General features: G+C 54.4%; 1 protein-coding gene across 1 annotated transcript in view; it reads left to right on the forward strand.

The window, feature by feature from the left end:
- The first annotated feature begins 2,265 nt into the window (after positions 1-2,265).
- The window catches only part of NEURL1 (neuralized E3 ubiquitin protein ligase 1), a 34,495-nt gene continuing 18,859 nt past the window's right edge, over positions 2,266-17,901 (forward strand). Inside the window, 3 exon segments of the mRNA XM_047761960.1 lie at positions 2,266-2,416; positions 16,479-16,720; positions 17,151-17,472. Of these exon segments, the coding sequence (XP_047617916.1) occupies positions 2,383-2,416; positions 16,479-16,720; positions 17,151-17,472 (598 nt within the window). The 5' untranslated portion in view covers positions 2,266-2,382.

A 17,901-nucleotide genomic window follows, 5' to 3' on the forward strand; every position in this document is an offset into this window, starting at 1 on the left:
TGCTCTGAGAAATGGGACTCAGTCTGCACGGGGGCCCTAGCAGGACTTCCCAGAAGAGGTGGTCCCAGCTCTGGAGGTGGGAGGGATGACCAGGCTGGACAAGTGGGAGGGGTTGGTGGGAAAGGGCCTAGTCAATGCACTAAAAGGCAGGCTGGTTGAGGGGGGTTGACTCTGCTGCTGTAGGAACAGCCTCCAGAGCAGCCTCTTTGCCTCAGTTGCCTTATCTGTAAAATGGGCATTAAGAATGCGACTGACCTCTTAGGTTGCTGTGCAGATTGAATGAGTTAATATGTGTAATGTACTTAGAACTGTCTGGCACACAGTGAGGCCTTGTGCCTGTGATTTCTGTGATTATTTATCCCACAAAAAGTGGGTTATTTCCTTCTGGCCAGATTTTGACTTAGCCTTCCTCTCCCAGAGGAGCCATGCCACAGAGCGTGTGTGTGCATGTACATGTGGCCGTGCACAGCCACGAGCAAGCACGTGTCTGTAGAGAGAAGCAGCCCTGTGTGGAATCGGGTGTTGTGGCTTCTCCAGAGGGGTCTCAGGCAGCCTCTGGTCTGGAGGAGGGGGGCTTATGGGCTCTCCCAGCCTGGGCCTGCCCAGCCCTCTGGCTGGTGATCCTAGGTCAGGCCCGAATGCCCCTCCCCAAGACCACTCAGAATGACAGCAGCAGGGTCCTGAGCTGAGGGCACAGGGCCCGGAGTTCCATCTGATATGTGGCAGCCCCTGCCTTTCCCATAGCTCCTTCTCCAGCCCCCTACCCCAGCCCTCTGCCCACAGGCCTTCCCTCCCCACCCAGATCTTTCCCCAGATCTGAGCCAGGGCCTAGGAGGAGGGAGCTGTTCTGTTATCCTGGGAGAGCCACTGATGGGTGCCGTCTGGGAGCTTGTCTGCTTGAGTCCTGGCTCTGCCTCTCACCTGCTAGGTCACTGGAGCCTCTCTGAGCCTTCATGTTCTTTTCTGTAAAATGGACGTAAGACAAGCCCCTGGCCCCCGAATAAATATCCAATAGTGCACACGGTACCTGCTGCACCCTGAGCGCTCACGCGCAGTGGCCACTGCTTTGATGCTGCTGTGGGATGATGGCATGCTTGCCTAGGGCTGGGGCGGGGGGGCTGCCCTCCCACCACCCTCTGCCCTCTCTGCACCTCTCCCTCTCCCCTGGACAGTGGGGTGCCAGGTTCTGCATCTCAGGATTTTCCCAGAGAGTTTGTGAGTCTACGGGAGTGAGGGTGCGCTGTGTGTGTACATTGCAAGGTGTGTGGGGGGAGGTGTATGTACTGGCGGGCAGTAGGTGGCTAAGTGTGCACAGTGGTGAATGCTTTCCAGTGCTTGTGAGCCCATATTTGTGCATACACCTGTGACGTGTGTAGATGGGTAGGGCAGTCCGTATCTATGGGTGTGTGTTTTGTGTGTCTGTGATTGAAGGGATGGTTTGATGTGGGGGGTGAAAGGGTAGATTCCAGGACCAGACTGCTGGATTTGCATGTCAGCCCTGCCACTTCCTAGGTAGGGTAACCTCTTTGCCTCAGTTTTCTCATCTGTAAGGTAACAATAATGGTACCTATTAATAATAACCATATACTAACCTCATCATTCAGTCTGGGAGGACCAACGGCATTAACACTTGTAAAGCACTTGCAGTAGAGCCTGAAAGAAGAGAGGCGTGATGTCAGCTCTTTGTAGGAAATTGCACTAGTCAGATTTTAAGCCCCTTGAGGGCAGAGACAATGTCTGTCTTGTTCAGCAAGGTATCCAGGTGCCTTGCCCAATGTCTGCATGGAGCAGGGGCGTAACGGCAGGTGAAATACTCACCTGGGCGAATGGCGAGGTTGTGTGCTTGTGTGTGTGGGTGATGAGATGTGTGCTGGGGAATATGCGTGTGTGCATGTGTACGCGTGCGTGTGTCTGCCTGCTCAGGCTGGGGCATCTCCAGTGCTTTCTGGAGCTCTGCTATTTCAGGAAGCCTCCAGTCTCCTCCTCCTTATGTAAATAAACATGACAGATCCCATTGCCTGTACCAGCGCAGGGGGGTGGGGGAGGCTCCGGAGTGGGTGGGAGCTGGAAGGCCGCCGCCCTGAGCTGGGGCCAGAGGGGCGTGTGTGTGTGTGTGTGTGTGTGTGTGTGTGTGTGTGTGTGTGTGTGTGTGTGTGTGTGTGAGCGCGCGCGCGTGTGTGGCCAGCCTCGCGGGCGGCGGCGCCCTGTGCGGGAGGGAGTGCGTGGGGCGCGGGAGGGGCGGGTTCGGCCCTGCCATGCCGGCTGCTGCTGGCCACGGAGGAGGAGGAGGGGGGGGCGGGAGGAGGGGAGCTGGCCGCCAGGGCGGCTCGGTGACGAGGCCAGCCGGCCAAACAGAGGTGGCCGTGCTACCCGCTGCCCGCGATGGGGGGACAGATCACCCGGAGCACCCTCCACGGTAAGGCGCCAGCTGATACCCAAGGCTCTGCCCATCCCCAGCCTGGGGACCACCTGGGGAGGCTGGGGCCGAAGGGCACTGGGACTGAGGGCATGGCCATCCCCCTGCCTCTTCGCTCCTTGGTGGGCTCCGGGCTGTGAGAGGGCTGCCTTTGGGTGACAGGCACTGGGGTGGGGGGGAAGGCAGGGGAGGCTGGGAGAAACAGGAAGAGGGGTCTTTGCTTGGCAGCCGGCAGGAGGTCAGACAGCTGAGTCTCCCCATAAAGTCTCCTTGTCCTCTTACCTCCCCAGGGTGCTGACTGGCCCCCAGGTAGGATGGGAGGTCCTGGGCATCCATACTCCCCTCACTTAGAACCACAGCTAGACAGCTGGGGGGCCCTGTTTGTGGGTCCTGGGATGTGGGCCATGGAGGTCAGCGCTGTGCTCTGTAATGGAGCCATAGAGAGATGTGTGGGCACACGCGTGTGTGCATGAATGTGTGTGTGTCTGTGCTTACAAGTGTGCATTGGAGGTATCTGTGGGTGTGTACCTGTGCCAGCTTGTGCCTAAGCACACAGGGGTGCAAGTGACACCCCACATTGCCTGACCTGTCAAAGCGTGTGCTCTGCTGGGGAGGTCAATGAACTTGTGACCCCTGGGGTTCACGTCCATAGTCAGAAAGACCCCAGATGGACAGGCAGGCGGGTGAAGGGGTGGAAGGGAGGGAGGAGCCCTGGGTGGCTCCTGTGTGCCCCTCCTGTCCCTTCACCTGCCTGACTCCTGTGCTGTGGTCTTGAGAGTAACATGGCCGATGTGGTACCAGACCCAGAAGAGGAAGCTTTCCCAGGGACTTGTTTTGTCATCTCTGGGCTCGAGGAGTTGGGGTTCCTGTGCCGACTGGCTGGCGCCAGAACAGTGTGGGCTGACCTTGGGGAGTCCCTGCCACACTCCCCTGTGTGCCTCCTCCCCCCTCGGACAGGGCGGGTAGGAAGTGGGGCAGCCTCCACCTGCTGGGTTCAGTGGGCACCGAAGACCTGGGAGAGGCCCGCGAGGAAGGAGGGTGGTGGCAGGAGCCAGTGGGAAGCTGTGGCCGGGCCTGGCAAGCAGGTAACTTCCCTTTTCCAGGCTCTGGACTTTGAGAGAGTAATTTCTAATTAAAGAAAGAAAGAAAAAGGCAGGAAAGGAGATGTGAGAAAAGCAAGTCTTTGGCTCTCTTAAAAGGAAATGAATTTTGTCCTGAGCCCAGAGGGCTAAGTGACAGATGGAAGGCCCTGGAAGACACTTAATCCGGAGGCGGCCAGAGGCAGTGCCAGTGGCCTGGGCCTTGGCCTGGGACTCGGACTGAGCTGACCCGGGCCTGGCCCTGCCTGTCTGAGGGGCGGGGGCTCCTCTCTGGACTCATTAGCTGCAGTGGGGCCTATTGGCAGAGGGGCTGGAACCGACTGGCATTTTCCACTGGAGTCAGACTTGGGCAAGCCTGTGGCCTGGGAAGGACAGAGAGGCTTCAGCACAGGCTCAGGACGCAGCAGACCACCCTCTGGCTGCCCTGGAGCACAGGCTTAAGGGGGTGGTGAGGACCCCAAGACTGCCCAAGATGGCATATGGCTGTCAAGAGCTCATGCTCTGAGTAGACGCGTAGCAAGGGCAGTGTCACCTGGAGCCTTGCTTTTCTCATCTGTCAGTGGGGCTCATCCTAGTAGCTGCCTCATAGGAGCACTGGGAGGATTCCAGGGGACAGTGTGAATAAGGACCTAGCATGCGGGAAGCCAGAAGGGCTTGGAGAGGCATTCTGAGGCCAGGGTCCTCTTCCTCCCCCTCCCACTGGGGCCAGGAGGATAGCCTGCGGTGCACTGATTACCATGGGAGCTGGGCTGCTGGGTGAGTGCCAGTCAAATGCCCCCCAGCCCCGGCCTTGGCCTCCTCCCTCTTGCCAGGACCACCCTCGTAGGGCTAGGTGCCGGCTAAGCTGGCCCTGACCCCTGCCTCAGCCTGGCATCAACATGAATAGGCCACAGGAGTTGGGGGTTTGCCTGTGTCCTTAGCCAGGACCCCTGCATGCATGTGCTCACCTGTTCTCACCTGTAACTGTACCTACACATCCCCACCCCTGTGCACTGGCTGCCCCTGTGGCTCTGGCTTCACCCCCTTCTGGGAGGTGAGTTGGGGGAAGTGGGAGATGCAGGGGGGTTGCTCCTTCCCAGGGATGCTCTCAGCCCCCCAGCCTCACTCCTAAGTTACCTAGTTACCTAGTTCCTGATTGGGGTTCGGTTTGGTTCAAGCTGAAGAGTTTGATTTGCTGGGTTACAGTGAGCGGTGGGGGGTTGTGTGTGCATTTATCTAGTTGCGTGTTTGTGGACATGGCCTGGCTGTTTGTTTCTGGTGTCTGCAGATCGTGTATCCATGTTAGGCCTGTGTGTATGTACCAGGTAGTGTGTACCTGCCTGTGTCACAATAGAGACTGAGTGTTTCATGTCTGCGTTTCCACGCATGAGCAGCTACATTTGTGGACTCTGTTATTCTGTAGATGTTGGTGTTTCTGCAGTAGGTGTGTGTGTGTCTACATGTGCTTGCGTTGGGGCTGGTGGTGAGGAGTCAGGCTCCTCTGGGACCAGCCTGGCAAGGGACCCTTGGGAGAGATTAATTCTCATTTGGAAAATGGTTTCGGCAGTTACATGCTTGATCTCTTTCATCAGGCAGATTTCCAGAGCTGCTCCCTGTCTTGAGGGCAGGATGGGGGTGGGAGAGAGCACAGAGGGTGCCGTGCAACGCCAGGAGGCTCCCTCCCTTCCCATTCCCCCCCCCACCTCCTCTCCCCACCTCCTTTACCACTCTCACCCCCACCCCCCAGGGCAAAGGATGGGCCTGTTGCTGATGGGCTTTGTGCAGATGACACGTACATATGTCCCCAGATATGCATGGCAGCCCCAGGTCCGTCTCTGGACCAGCAAACCCTGGATGCTGGGGCGTAGGGACCTGAGAGATTGGCTCCCACTGTCCCTTTCACAGGGAGGGATGCTGTGGCTCAGAAAGGGAGATGCCTGACTGAGGTCATGTAGCTAGTGGCTCAGAGGGAACAGACACTACCCCTCCCGCAGCTAACTCCCTGCTTCTCCTTGGGCTCCTTAATTCTTACTCAGGCAGCAGGATAGAGACCATCACTCGGACTTAGGAGATCCGGGATTAGCACAGAAGGAACCGCCTGTCTTTGCGCAGCCGCTCTGGAGGCTTAGTTCCAAGGTGAGCTCCCCAGAGCCTGGCAGGTGTGTCTGTGAATACATGGGACACACACACTTACATCCTACTCATGCCCATGGGCTCTGGGGCGAGGGGCAGGTTGATCCATTTCTGTATTCCCTTCACCCAGCCCCGGTCTGGCGCACAGGGGCACCCCGCAGATGCCTGGTCACTGAGTAAGAAGGAAGAGCCTGGGGTATGGGCCCTGGGCTGCTGGACCATGTGGCAGCTAGAGCTGCAAGTGGCCTGGCGGGTGGGGGGCACATAGGATGGAAGACGTGAGCCCTGAGCTGGGCAACAGGCCAGCCAAGGGTGGAGAGGGAGTGGGCAGGTGTTCTTGGTGAGAGTTTGAGTCCTGTTCCGATTGGACTGGCTGTGTGACTATGGGTCTCTGCCTTTATTTGTCTGAGTCTTGGTGTCCACTTCTATAAGTTGTGGGTGGTAAGGTTTACCCTGAAGGGTTGCAGAGAGAGGAAGTGAGTGATAGGCATAAAGGGCAGACAGCTGGTGCGCAGTAAGCGCTCTGCAAGTGAAGGCTTTCTGGGCCCCCGAGTGTTCTTCAGAGTACACACGTATATGCACCTGGCTGCCTCCAAGGACCAAGATTGCATCCGCCGCCTCCAGCCCCGGCAGACCCCCGGGACAGAGGATTCCCTGGGCGCTGTGTCTGCCACTAGGCACCCTCACTGTCTATGCGTGGATGCACACTTGTGCACACGAGAGTGAGTGTATGCTTGTGTTGGGGGGGCAACGGGGGCTGATGGTCTGTGTGTGTTGTGTGAATTTCTGTGACTGAGCTGTGCTCCTCCTCATTCTCTCAGGTCTGGCTTGGGGGCTTTGGGGAAGTGCCGGGAAGACAGCGACAGGGAGCTGAACTCGGAATAGTTGCCATCTGGAATCCCCTTCTGAAATCTGGGGTGGGGAGGGGGAGAAGGGCTGGTTTTCTCCATGCAGTGAGGAGAGTGGGAGACACATACGTCTGTACGCACATCTGGCTGCTGGAGATGCGCACGCAGATGCCTACAGAGACTGGGATGTCAGAGCAAACGAGAGCAGGAGGCTCTGTGTGGAGAGGAACCTGGCTCTGAAGGTGCCATTCCCTGCTACTCTCCTTTACCTACCTTGTCATTGCAGCTTTAGTTGGCCTTCCAGGGAGCAGCAGGACCTGCCGCTGGCATAGTCAGGTGCTCTGGGGCAGATGATCAAGTGCTGACACAGCCCCTAACCCTAAACCACATGCATATGCATGGGGGCCGCAGAGGTCATGCAGCAGCTGATCAGGGCAGAATGGACGGTTCGTGTAGGTCCCCAGCTAGAGGGGACCTGGCCTGCTAGCTGGCTAGCTGGGGCTCACAGAGGATGAACAGATGTGAGTTCAGAGCCCAGCTCCACCTCTTACTAGCTGTGTGCCCCTGGGTAAGTTATTACCACTCAGAGCCTCTGTTTCCTTATCCAGAAAATGGAACTAAGGGGTACTCTATTGCTACATAACTAATTATCCCAAAAGGTAGTAGCTTAAAACAACAAATAACCAACCGTGTAATTATCTCCCATTTACTCTGGGTCGGGAATCTTGACACAGTTTAGCTAGTTGCCTCCAGCTTAATGTCTATTGTGAGGGTACCATCCAGTCATTGGCTGGGGCTGCAGGCTCATCTGAAGGTTTGCCCGGAGGGGGATCCAAGTGTACATGGTGAGTGGTGGTTCCCACTCCCTCCTCCGTGGGCTTCTCCATGGGGCTGGCTTCCCTAGAGGGAGGGGCCCCAGAGAGGCAAGAGAAAGTAAGCAAGACACAGGCGGAAGGCTTTTCATAACCCAGCCTTGGGAGGCCCATCCATTAGTTCATCTGTATTCAGTTTGATAGAAGCTAGTTGCTAGGTGGACTCCATACACAAGGGGAGAGGGTTACAGAAGAGCATGACTGCCCAGCGGTGGATGAGGGGGATCCCTGGGGCCATGGCAGAGGCTGCTTCCCACAGACACTAACTTGCAGGGGCTGGGAGAATGAGATGAGGTGGCACATGAGAGGCATCTAGTGCCAGTGCCTGACACAGAAGAAGGCAAGTGGGGAGTGCTTGAAGGTTCTTGAGCAGGTGGGGCCATGGTTAGCTGTGGAGTCTGGGATCTCAGTGCTGGGCATTTAAGGAAGCTGTCCCCTCTTTCTCTAATTTCTCCATAGGGCTCCAAAAAGGACAAGGCACCAAGTGGGTGCTCCTTGGACATTTGGGCTGAAGAAATGAACAGTGGCAGTTCATTCAGTGGCTTTTATTGAGCACCTGCTGAATGCTCTGGGCTAGGTACTGGGAAAACAGCAGTGAAAAAGACAATGATCTCTGCCCTCAGGAGGCTCCTAGTCCATCAGGGAGATGCACAGATAACTCTGCAGGCTTCCCTAGTCAGAAAGCTGCACTGTGGAACACAGGAAGTGATCTAGGTGACTTTTTACTTGCCTCTGCCAAGGATGGCACGTACCCAGAACCATTCTTGGGTGTGAAGACAAGTCAGTGCATTGCATGCAGTGGGTACCTCAAGGCATTGGAGCTTAATTCTGTGGAGGATCCAGAGTTGAGAAAGGCTGCTTGGGTGATGGATGCACTGTTAGGGGCACTTGGGGTCCCTGGGCCTGGTCTGGAGATCAGAGAGACTTGGGAGAAAGTGGGCTCCCAACTCAAGGTCTGGAACTCCAGGTCTGGAGTTCCCATTGTGGCTCAGCAGGTTAAGGACCCAACACAGTGTCCATGAGGATGCAGGTTTGATCCCTGGCCTCACTCAGTGGGTTAAGAATCAGCATTGCCTCAAGTTGCAGCATAGGCTTGGATCCGGTGTTGCTGTGGTGTAGCCCGGCAGCTGCAGTTCTGATTTGACCCCTAGCCTGGGAGCTTCCATATGCCGCAGGTGCAGCCGTAAAAATAAAAAATAAATAAAATAAAATCAAGGTCTGAAGGATGAGAAAAAACAACAACACAGGTTTATAGTTAGGAGGCAGGAAGGAATGGTTCCCAGCAGAGAAATGGGCTTGGGCCAGGTCTCGAGGCAAGAGACAGGTAAGGGAGGTGGCCCCTTGAAGGAACCCAGAGAAGGGCACATCTGCCCAGTTTTACCATCATCTCACTCAAGACCCCTCCCCACCTACTCTCCCATATCGCCCAAGTCTTTTCCCCAGAGGGAGCCCCATTCAGTGAATTTGGGTAAACTAGTCCAAATCAGGACCACCCTGGCCATGTAGGGTTCAGGTGTCTGGGGTAAAATACAAGCCCTCCCCCTGGGCTGAAATGAAGCGATCATTTCCTGTGGTGGTGATGGCTTGCTTTTAGAAGAAATGATAAGACCTTATGTTGGGAGCAGGTGTTAAAGTTTGAAAAATTCTTTCATATCTCTGAACTCACTGGGTTCTCGCAATGGCCTGGAGAGAGAGAGCAGTTATGATGGCCCCGTTTTATAAAGAAAGAAATTAAGGTCCAGAGAGGTGAAGCGACTTGCCCAAAGTCACACAGCACGTCTGTGGCATGCCCGGATTTTGAACTTAGGAGTTCTTGCCTCCAGGGCTTGTGCTGTCTGCCCTGTCCTGTCTGGAAAGTGAGACAAGCTTCCTTCACTGGAGATGCAGATGATCATGCCAGCACGGGTATTGAGGTCCACAGGTTCAGATCAAGGTGATGCTGAAGATGGTGGGATCCAACTGGGCCTTGGAAGATGGATAGGATTTGGAGTGGCGAGGGTGGGGCAGGGAGAGAAGATACACAGGGCTGGAAAATAGCTGGAGCCAAGGTGTAGGAGAGAATCAGATTGATGCCGATTGCAACAGTAATATAATTGTTATTAACAACTGTTCATCAGTCATAGAATCATTAATAACCATTATTATTACTATAGCAACTACTTACTGGGTTAGTGTTAAATACAGCATCTCTTTAATCCTTGCTAGAATATCATGAAGGTCTGTCATGGCCTCCAATTTAGAGATGAGAAAAATGAGATCTCAGCTTTGGGTTCGGAGACAGCAGGCCTGGGTTCAGATTTGGGCTCTTTCCTCTGGCTGGGTGACCTTAATGAGTCACTTCATTTCTGAGGACCTGTGTCACTGGGGGCATAATGAAGACACTGCCTGGTGAGCCATGTAGAGGTTGGTTATTGTCAGTAGTGTCACTTCCACCCTGTCTCTCCGTGGCAGCCCAGTTCAACCCAGCCTGGGCACCAAGGCCTCTGCCAGGATGGTTCTCAGGCAGAGTTGGGTGGGGGCAGTGGATGGTCACTCCAGATGTTACGCTGTTTCTTGGCATCTCTGCCTGGGACCCCACCAAGGGGCAGGAATGTGATCCAGAGCTGGTCAAGGGTCACTCAGAGGGCTGGCCAGGCTTGTGTCTGGCAGCTCATAAATGCCCAGGAGGAATGGGCCAGGGAGGGTGCGGGGAGTTTCCATTGTGTCAGCAGCAGCCTCGCCTGACGGGGTGCTCCCGCTGTGGCTCCTGAGAAGCTTGTAAAGCTGTCACTAAGGAGGGCCTCCAGGGGAGCTCTGCTGCGAGCAGATGGAGAGATTGGGGCTCCACCCAGGACCATTGGCCTTGGGAGAGCAGTTGGCGCAGCTCACAGGCCCGGCATCTTTCGGCCCTTTGCTTGGCTGCTCCCCTGGCTGGGACTGGCCAACACCTCCTCCGTGAAGCCTTCCTCCACCATGCCTGCCATCTTGGACTCCTGGGGGAAATGAGCTCTAGTGTTAGGTGCTGAGTAAAGTAAAGGACCTTCGACATGGTATTGAAAGATCCAGGTTCGGGCCCCAGCTCTGCCACTTTAATTGCTGTGTGACCTTAAGAAAATTGGTTAGGTGTTCCCGTCGTGGTGCAACAGAAACGAATCCAACTAGGAACCATGAGATTTGCGGGTTCAATCCCTGGCCTTGCTCAATGGGTTAAGGATCTGGCATTGCCACGAGCTGTGGTGTACGTTGCAGACGTGGCTTGGATCCCACATTGCTGTGGCTGCGGCATAGGCCAGCAGCTGTGGCTCCAATTTGACCTCTAGCCTGGGAACCTCCATATGGCTCAGGGTATGGCCCTAAAAAGACAAAAACCAAACAAACAAAAAAACCCCAAAAACCCCACAAACAAAGAAAAGAAAAACAAATTTTCTTTTTTTTCTCTTTAAGGGACCTGAATTGCAACTCACTCATCCATAGACTGGGGATTTTAAGAGTTCGCTGTGTATGTCAGAGTGTGGGGAGGGGGCCCTTTTGGATGGTATAGGAAGAGGCCCTGCCCCCAGCTGCCTCTCTGGCTCTTGGCATCAGAGCTGCACTCAGGGTTAATTCTCATTCTGCTTTCTCTCCTTGCTCCCCCGGGATCGTAATGCCAGCTGAGATGGAGGAGGGAGACAGCAGAAGCAGGGACAACAGGAATTGGCAAGGTGGTGGTTGCCCTGGTCAGGACCGCCCCATTGGATTCCTTGTTATTGTAGTCCATGAGAATGGCGCCCCCTGGAGGCGCTGTATGTGGAGGCCCTGGCTCTTGTTCAAAGAAGTGATGAGGCCTGGGCTAGGGCCGCGGCAGTGGGGCAGGCAGGAGGGCATGGAGCCCAAGGATGCTTACTTCTGAGTGAGACTGGCAAGTTGTGTGTAGGGTGCTCAGAGACTCCACCGGTGCCTGGGCACGGTGGGGCTGGTGGGTTAGTGACAAGGGTTCAACTGGGGCCTGCCAAGCAGCAGGTGACTGTGGTTCATGGGCAGGAGATGCTCAGCAAGTCAGCTCCTGCAGAGGTGGCTCAGTGGGCAGGAAGTGGTTGGCACGGGCCTTCACAGGCCCAGGAATCCGTGAAGGTGCTTGGTGGCTGTCAAAGTGCTCTCCTCAAACTCCCACAGGGCAGGGGATGACGTGCCCATTTCACAGAACCAGGCTTTGGGGTCTTCTATCAGATGGTCCAGATCCTAGGCACTGCCTGTGGTGGGGTGACGGGGGCTGTGATAGTCAAAGATTCCAGCCTCCCTTTCATGAAGATAGCCTTTATTGTCGCTAAAATTCACCCTTTTAGGTACATAGCGTGGTGAGTTTTGACAAATGTAAAAGTTGTGTGACCACTATAATTAAGATATGGAACATTGCTGTTACCATAAAAACCTCCTTTGTGTTGCTATGTAGTCATCTTTCCTCTTCCCCAAACTCTGATCCCCGCTGATCTCTCCAGGTCTACTCTTTTGCCTTTTCTGTAATGCCATACGCATGGAATCAGACCATGTGTGGCCTTTCAAATTTGGCTTCTTTTGCTTAGCCTGCTTTTGAGGTTCCTTCTTGTTGTTTCATAGTTGTGTGTGTTTTGATTGCAGGGTACTCTTGATTGTGTGGATGGATATGCTGTGTTTTATTTATCCACTCACCAGCTGGAGGGCTTTTGAGTCGTTTCCAGTTTGAGGTTATTATGACTAACGCTGCTGTATGTTTGCGTACAGGTCATTGTGCAGGTGTTTTTTTTCTCTTGGGTAGGTGCCCACGAGTGGGATTGCTGGGTTGTACGATGGGTGTTTAATTTATAAGAAACTGCCAAGCCATTTTCCACATTGGCCATGCCATTTTGCCTCCCATGGGTAACGGATGAAGGCACGGTTCGCATTTCTGTGTTCCAGGGGCGTGCATGTGTGTTGAGGAAACCGCATAACAGAAAGCTAGGATCCACCTGTGTGCTACATGAGACAATTTTCAGTGGGACACGGATGAATATTTTTTCATATTTTATCAGTTATGACCATAATTTTTTTCTTGTTAGGGCCGTATCTTCGGCATATAGAAGTTTCTGGGCTAGGGCTTGAGTTGGAGCTGCAGCTGCTGGCCTACGCCACAGCCATAGCCACACCAAATCTGAGCCACATCTGCAACCTATGCCACAGCTTGTGATAACACCAGATCCTTAACCACTGAATGAGGCCAGGGATTGAACCCACATTATCATGGAGACGGTGTCAGGTCTAACCTGCTGAGTCATAAGGGGAACTCCAATTAGGAGTTTGAACATGCCTTTAAAAAAAATGTATCCAGCCCACCAAACCCATGCTTTCTTGGCTGTTAATGCTGAATGGCTAAGACAGGTCCTGTAGTTAGATGATCTGGATTTGGCTCTGAGAGCCCCATCCTGCTGGCTGGGTGACCACGGGCAAGTACTCAGTCTCTCTGAGGCTGATTCATCATCAGTGAAATGACTTATACTGTCTCTCCTGCCTCATCAGTTTGCTGTGAGGGTGAAACCAGTAAGTATATGTAACCTCTCAGTTCAGAGCCTGGCACGTGTTAGCACCTGATGAACGGCTGCCGTTGTCATTAGATGGATGTGGCCCGTGTGTAGTAGATATGTGCTCTGTGTGGTCATCTTGTACATCCATGCGGACATGAGTACATGTGTGTGCACAGTGCGTGTGTACATGTGTGATTCCTGGTCTGATGGATAAGGGCAGGGTTAAGTCCCTCTCTCTCCTATGCCTCCTAAGGTCCGGGCTACCCTCGTGTTCTCACAGGTACATGTGTGTAAAGGCCCGTGAATGTGCCTTTTTGAGGGCACACATCTGGGTGCCCACTTCGTTCCTAGGGACCAAGTCTCCCTCATCCTCATTCTCCATCTCTTCTGCTATCATCCAGGGAGCCTGGGCCTGTGCTGCCTTCACCCACCCAACATCCTGCTTGTAGACGACAGGGCCTGGGGAATGGCCCTCCCAGGGCCTGGGTCTCTGGTCCCTGGGGGTCTCCATCATATTTGCCCCGAGCCAGGGTTTCCTGGATCTTTACCCAGTGTCCCAGGACCCTACCTGGGATAGGTGGGAAGGAGAGGAAGTGTTTTGAAGGATGTTGAAGCCTTATAGTTGGTCCATGGATTCTGAACAGAGGCTGCAGCAGGGGGCCCCATAGGAGGGGCTCTCCTTGGCTGCTGGGCTCAGCAGGTTTAAAAAACTGCTTTATTGGAATATAACTGATACACACTAAACCACAGATGTTTAAGGTGCGTGATTGGATAGGTTTTGACATAGGCACACATCCGTGAAGCCATTAGCACAGTCAAGAGTGTGAACACTTCTATTGCTTGTCACTCCAAGTGTTCCCGTCTATCCTTCCCCAACATACTAACCACCAGTCTTCTTGTTATCACTTTAGCTTAGTTTGTGTTTCATAGATTTGGTACCAGTGGGGCAGGATGGAAGGAGAGAAAGGGTTTTGAAAGGTGTGGACGCCCCACAGTTGCTCCATGGATTGTTTACATTTTAAAAACTGGCTTATTTCACTCAGAGCAATTAGTTTGTAATTCCCCCATGCTGCTGCTCCTGTCGGCAGTTCATTACTTTTTCATAGCCGAGTAGTATTCTGCTGTATAGTCATACCACATTATTATCCATTCATCTAGCAGGTACTTTTTTTTTTTTTTTTTGGCCATACCCACAATACATGGAAATTCCTGGGCCAGGGATTGAATCTAAACTGCAGCTGTGACCTAAACCATAGCTGTGGCAATGACAAATCCTTAACCCACTGTGCTGGGCCAGGGATCCAACCCGTGTCTCCACAGAAACAAAGCCGGATCCTTAACCCGCTGTGTCACAGCAGGAACTCCTGGTACTTCTTTTATATTTTCATTTCTGTGTTGTATACAGCCCTGAACAGGCCATAGTCTTCCTTTCACTGGTGGTATTTTTTGAAAGCAAGGATCAAGTTGTGTCTGAGATTGGCCTGAGCCTGTGGGTACCTCATTTAGGCAGGGTACCTATAGTCAATGCCACCCTTTGCTCAGCTGTCCCTTTCCTTGGAATGACCTCTGCTCTATTCTCTTCAGGGGTCACTCAGCTTCTCTGGGTGGCCTTCCCAGACTGTCTGGGTCTCCTCTGAGCAATTCCAGCCTTCACTGCTTGGCAGCCTTCAAAGCCCTGGAGCACCATTCTTGATTCCTTAGTGAGAGCAAGGTGAGCCCCACCTTGTGGACCTGGCCTGCAGGAAGCTACTCCAGAGAGGCCAGGAAGCTGTTGCTCAGGGTGTCTCATTGGCTCTGGATTGTGGATGCTGGTGCCTGGGGCCCTCTGGGAAGGAGGAAGCAAAAATGCAAAATGATGCAAAGTGATACAGACCAGTACAAACACAGTCTGGACCAAAGTCTGGGCTTTCCTGGGTCCTGGGATCTCTCCCTCCTTCTCTCCTCCCTCTCTGTCTTCCATCCCCTTCCTGGAAACCCCTCCTCTCCCTTTAGGGAGGGGAAGGCCTCTGGGCAGGCCTCATGCTGACCAAGCTTTCTGTATTATTAAATTCCTGCCTTGGAGGGACCAAAATTTGAAATATCTTGGAAGGCCTCTGTCACATTCTGTGGCTTTCTGCTTCCCCACCCCCAGCTTCCCCATCTACTGTGTCTCTTCTCAAGATGACAGGATGGGCAGAGGCTAGTCTTTGTGACAGATGGGACACAGATCTTGGGGAAGAAATGAGCCCCCAGCTGCCAAGACTATGCATTAATGCTGCCAGTGCTGTGGATACATGTCTTGGAGCCTCAGGGTGGGGCCACTTATTGTGCTAGAGAGGGGAAGTGGCTTCCTCAAGGTCACATGGCATGGCAGACATAAGCCACCTGGCACTGCATCTCATGTTCTTTCTTCTCTCTGTCCTGTCTGCTGGATGCCAACCTCACATGCATGTAAAGTTCTTTCTGCACCAAGCCTTCTTTATGGAAGGAAGCACTGTACCTGCCTGGGCAGGGGTTTTTGAGGCAGATCTAAGTTCCTAGGAAGCCTGGGCGAAGAATCCTGCCTGTGTCCAGGATGTGGGCACAGGCAGTGTAAGGCAGGAAGGCAGCCTGGGGAGGAGGGAGGTGGCCCTGAAGGAGGGAAGAGAGTGGTCCTGGGGCTGACGCTGCAGAGACCACCGCCCCTGCCCCCCCCCTCCCCCACCTCCACCCCTGGCCCCTGCTTCCTGGTCTCCAATCACAGCCCCATGGTCATGTGTTCACTGCAGCTTATCACTATCTGCCATTTGTCTTGCAATTTCTGTCTTTGTTTTATCTCCCTTCTTGGACTGTTGGCTTCTTGAGGATGTGATCCATATATATTTCATGCCTTATCTTCAGTGCCTAAGATAGGGTTTAGTATTCAGATACATAATGAATATTTGTTGAATAAAACAAATGGTGGTGGATGTTGGTTATAAATGGTGTCTTATCACAGTGGTGGTGGAAAGTAAATGGTGTAAATAATGGTGAGGAGCAGTTGATAGTAGTTGGTGGTGGTGGGTGAAGGATGGGGTAGATGGTGGTGGTGATGATGGGTGAGGGGTGGGGTAGGTGGTGGTGGGAGATGATGGGTGAAGGGTGGGGGTAGATGGTGGTGGTAGGAGGTGATAAGTGAAGGATGGGGTAGATGGTGGTGGTAGGAGGTGATAAGTGAAGGATGGGGTAGATGGTGGTGGTGATGATGGGTCAGGGGTAGGGTAGATGATGGTGGGAGGTGATGGGTGAAGGATGGGGGTAGATGGTGGTGGTGATAATGGGTGAAGGGTAGGGTAGGTGGTGGTGGTAGGAGGTGATGGGTGAAGGATGGGGGTAGATGGTGGTAGTGATGATGGGTGAAGGGTGGGGTAGGTGGTGGGTGGTAGGAGGTGATGGGTGAAGGATGGAGGCAGATAGTGGTGGATAGGAAATGGCAGTAGATGGGAAGTGAGAAATGGCAGTAGATGGTAGCAGGAGAAGGATGGTGGCAAAAGTGGCAGGGGTGGAAGGGCAATGATGGTGGAAATCCTGGGCAGTGGATGACTTCTGCTTAAGCCCCAGCCCTCTGCCTTTCCCTAGGGGCACCTGGTCCAGCTATTGGACTGTCAAATTCTCTGACACTGTGACTTGTTTCTTTGCAGACTCCACTGGGGGCCCCTTCCCTGTCACCTCTCACCGATGCCACCACAAGCAAAAGCACTGCCCACCAGTGCTGCCCGGCGGGGGGCTCCCGGCCACGCCGCTGCTCTTCCACCCACACACCAAGGGCTCCCAGATCCTCATGGACCTCAGCCACAAGGCCGTCAAGAGGCAGGCCAGCTTCTGCAATGCCATCACCTTCAGTAACCGCCCAGTCCTCATCTATGAGCAAGTCAGGCTGAAGGTGGGGCCTCCCTCCCTTCTCCTGTCACTGTGTCCCCTGGGGCACCCCCCTATCCCCCCCGTCCCAGTCACTACCTTCTTCTCATGGTCATTACTATGCCCTTTCCTCTTACTGGCTGCTTCCGCTCTTCCTCATCCCTTCTCTTCCTCCTCCCTGCTCCCTCCTCCTTTCCCAGCCTTCCCTGCTTGACAGAGAAGGAACAGGAGAGGAGAGTGGCAGTGGGACCCCTGACTCTCACTTGACCCGTGGGAGGCTCCTGGGAGAGGGAATGGAGCCCGAATGACCGGTGAGCTGGGCGGTGTGACTCCCACGGGAGTCTGGTTGGGGTGGGGAGCCGAGACAGGCACAGTCCCTTCCCCTGGGTGCTGTGATGGTGGGGGAGAGGCTGCACTGGGCTGGGGGCTGTCTGAGGCCAACCCCCTGCTTCCAGATCACCAAGAAGCAGTGCTGCTGGAGCGGGGCGCTGAGGCTGGGCTTCACCAGCAAGGATCCATCCCGCATCCACCCTGACTCGCTGCCCAAGTACGCCTGCCCCGACCTGGTGTCCCAGAGCGGCTTCTGGGCCAAGGCGCTGCCCGAGGAGTTTGCCAACGAGGGCAACATCATCGCCTTCTGGGTGGACAAGAAGGGCCGTGTCTTTTACCGCATCAATGACTCGGCTGCCATGCTCTTCTTCAATGGGGTCCGCACGGCCGACCCGCTCTGGGCCTTGGTGGACGTCTACGGCCTCACGCGGGGTGTCCAGCTGCTTGGTGAGTGCCTCACCCACCCCCCGCCGCCCCCGGCCCTTATGTGCAGGGCATATCTCTAGGTGCTGTGGTCTGATGTGGCTTGGTTCCATCAGGCAGGGGGATGCTGCCCCCATGGTAGGAGCTCCGGGGCCGAGCAGGCACAGGGACAGATCTGGAGACCTTCATGTGAACGGCAGAGTGTCCCCTTCCTCCCGGCACACCGGTGCGGCATGTGCAGCCTGGCAAGAGTTCTGTTCTCCGTGGCCCTTCAGGTTGCAACTTTGAGCAGTGTATGACCTTCGTTGTCACATATGGCAGCCTGGAAGACCCTCCCCCCTCAGGAAGAGATTAATATTCATCATCATAACCATATCTTATAGAGCCCTTCCTGCGTGCCAGGCACTTTGTTCTTGCCGTTCTTGTAGCAGCCCCAGGAGACAGACTCCATCA

Source organism: Phacochoerus africanus, chromosome 15, assembly GCF_016906955.1.
Source record: "Phacochoerus africanus isolate WHEZ1 chromosome 15, ROS_Pafr_v1, whole genome shotgun sequence".
In the NCBI taxonomy this organism is placed as follows: Eukaryota; Metazoa; Chordata; class Mammalia; order Artiodactyla; family Suidae; genus Phacochoerus; species Phacochoerus africanus.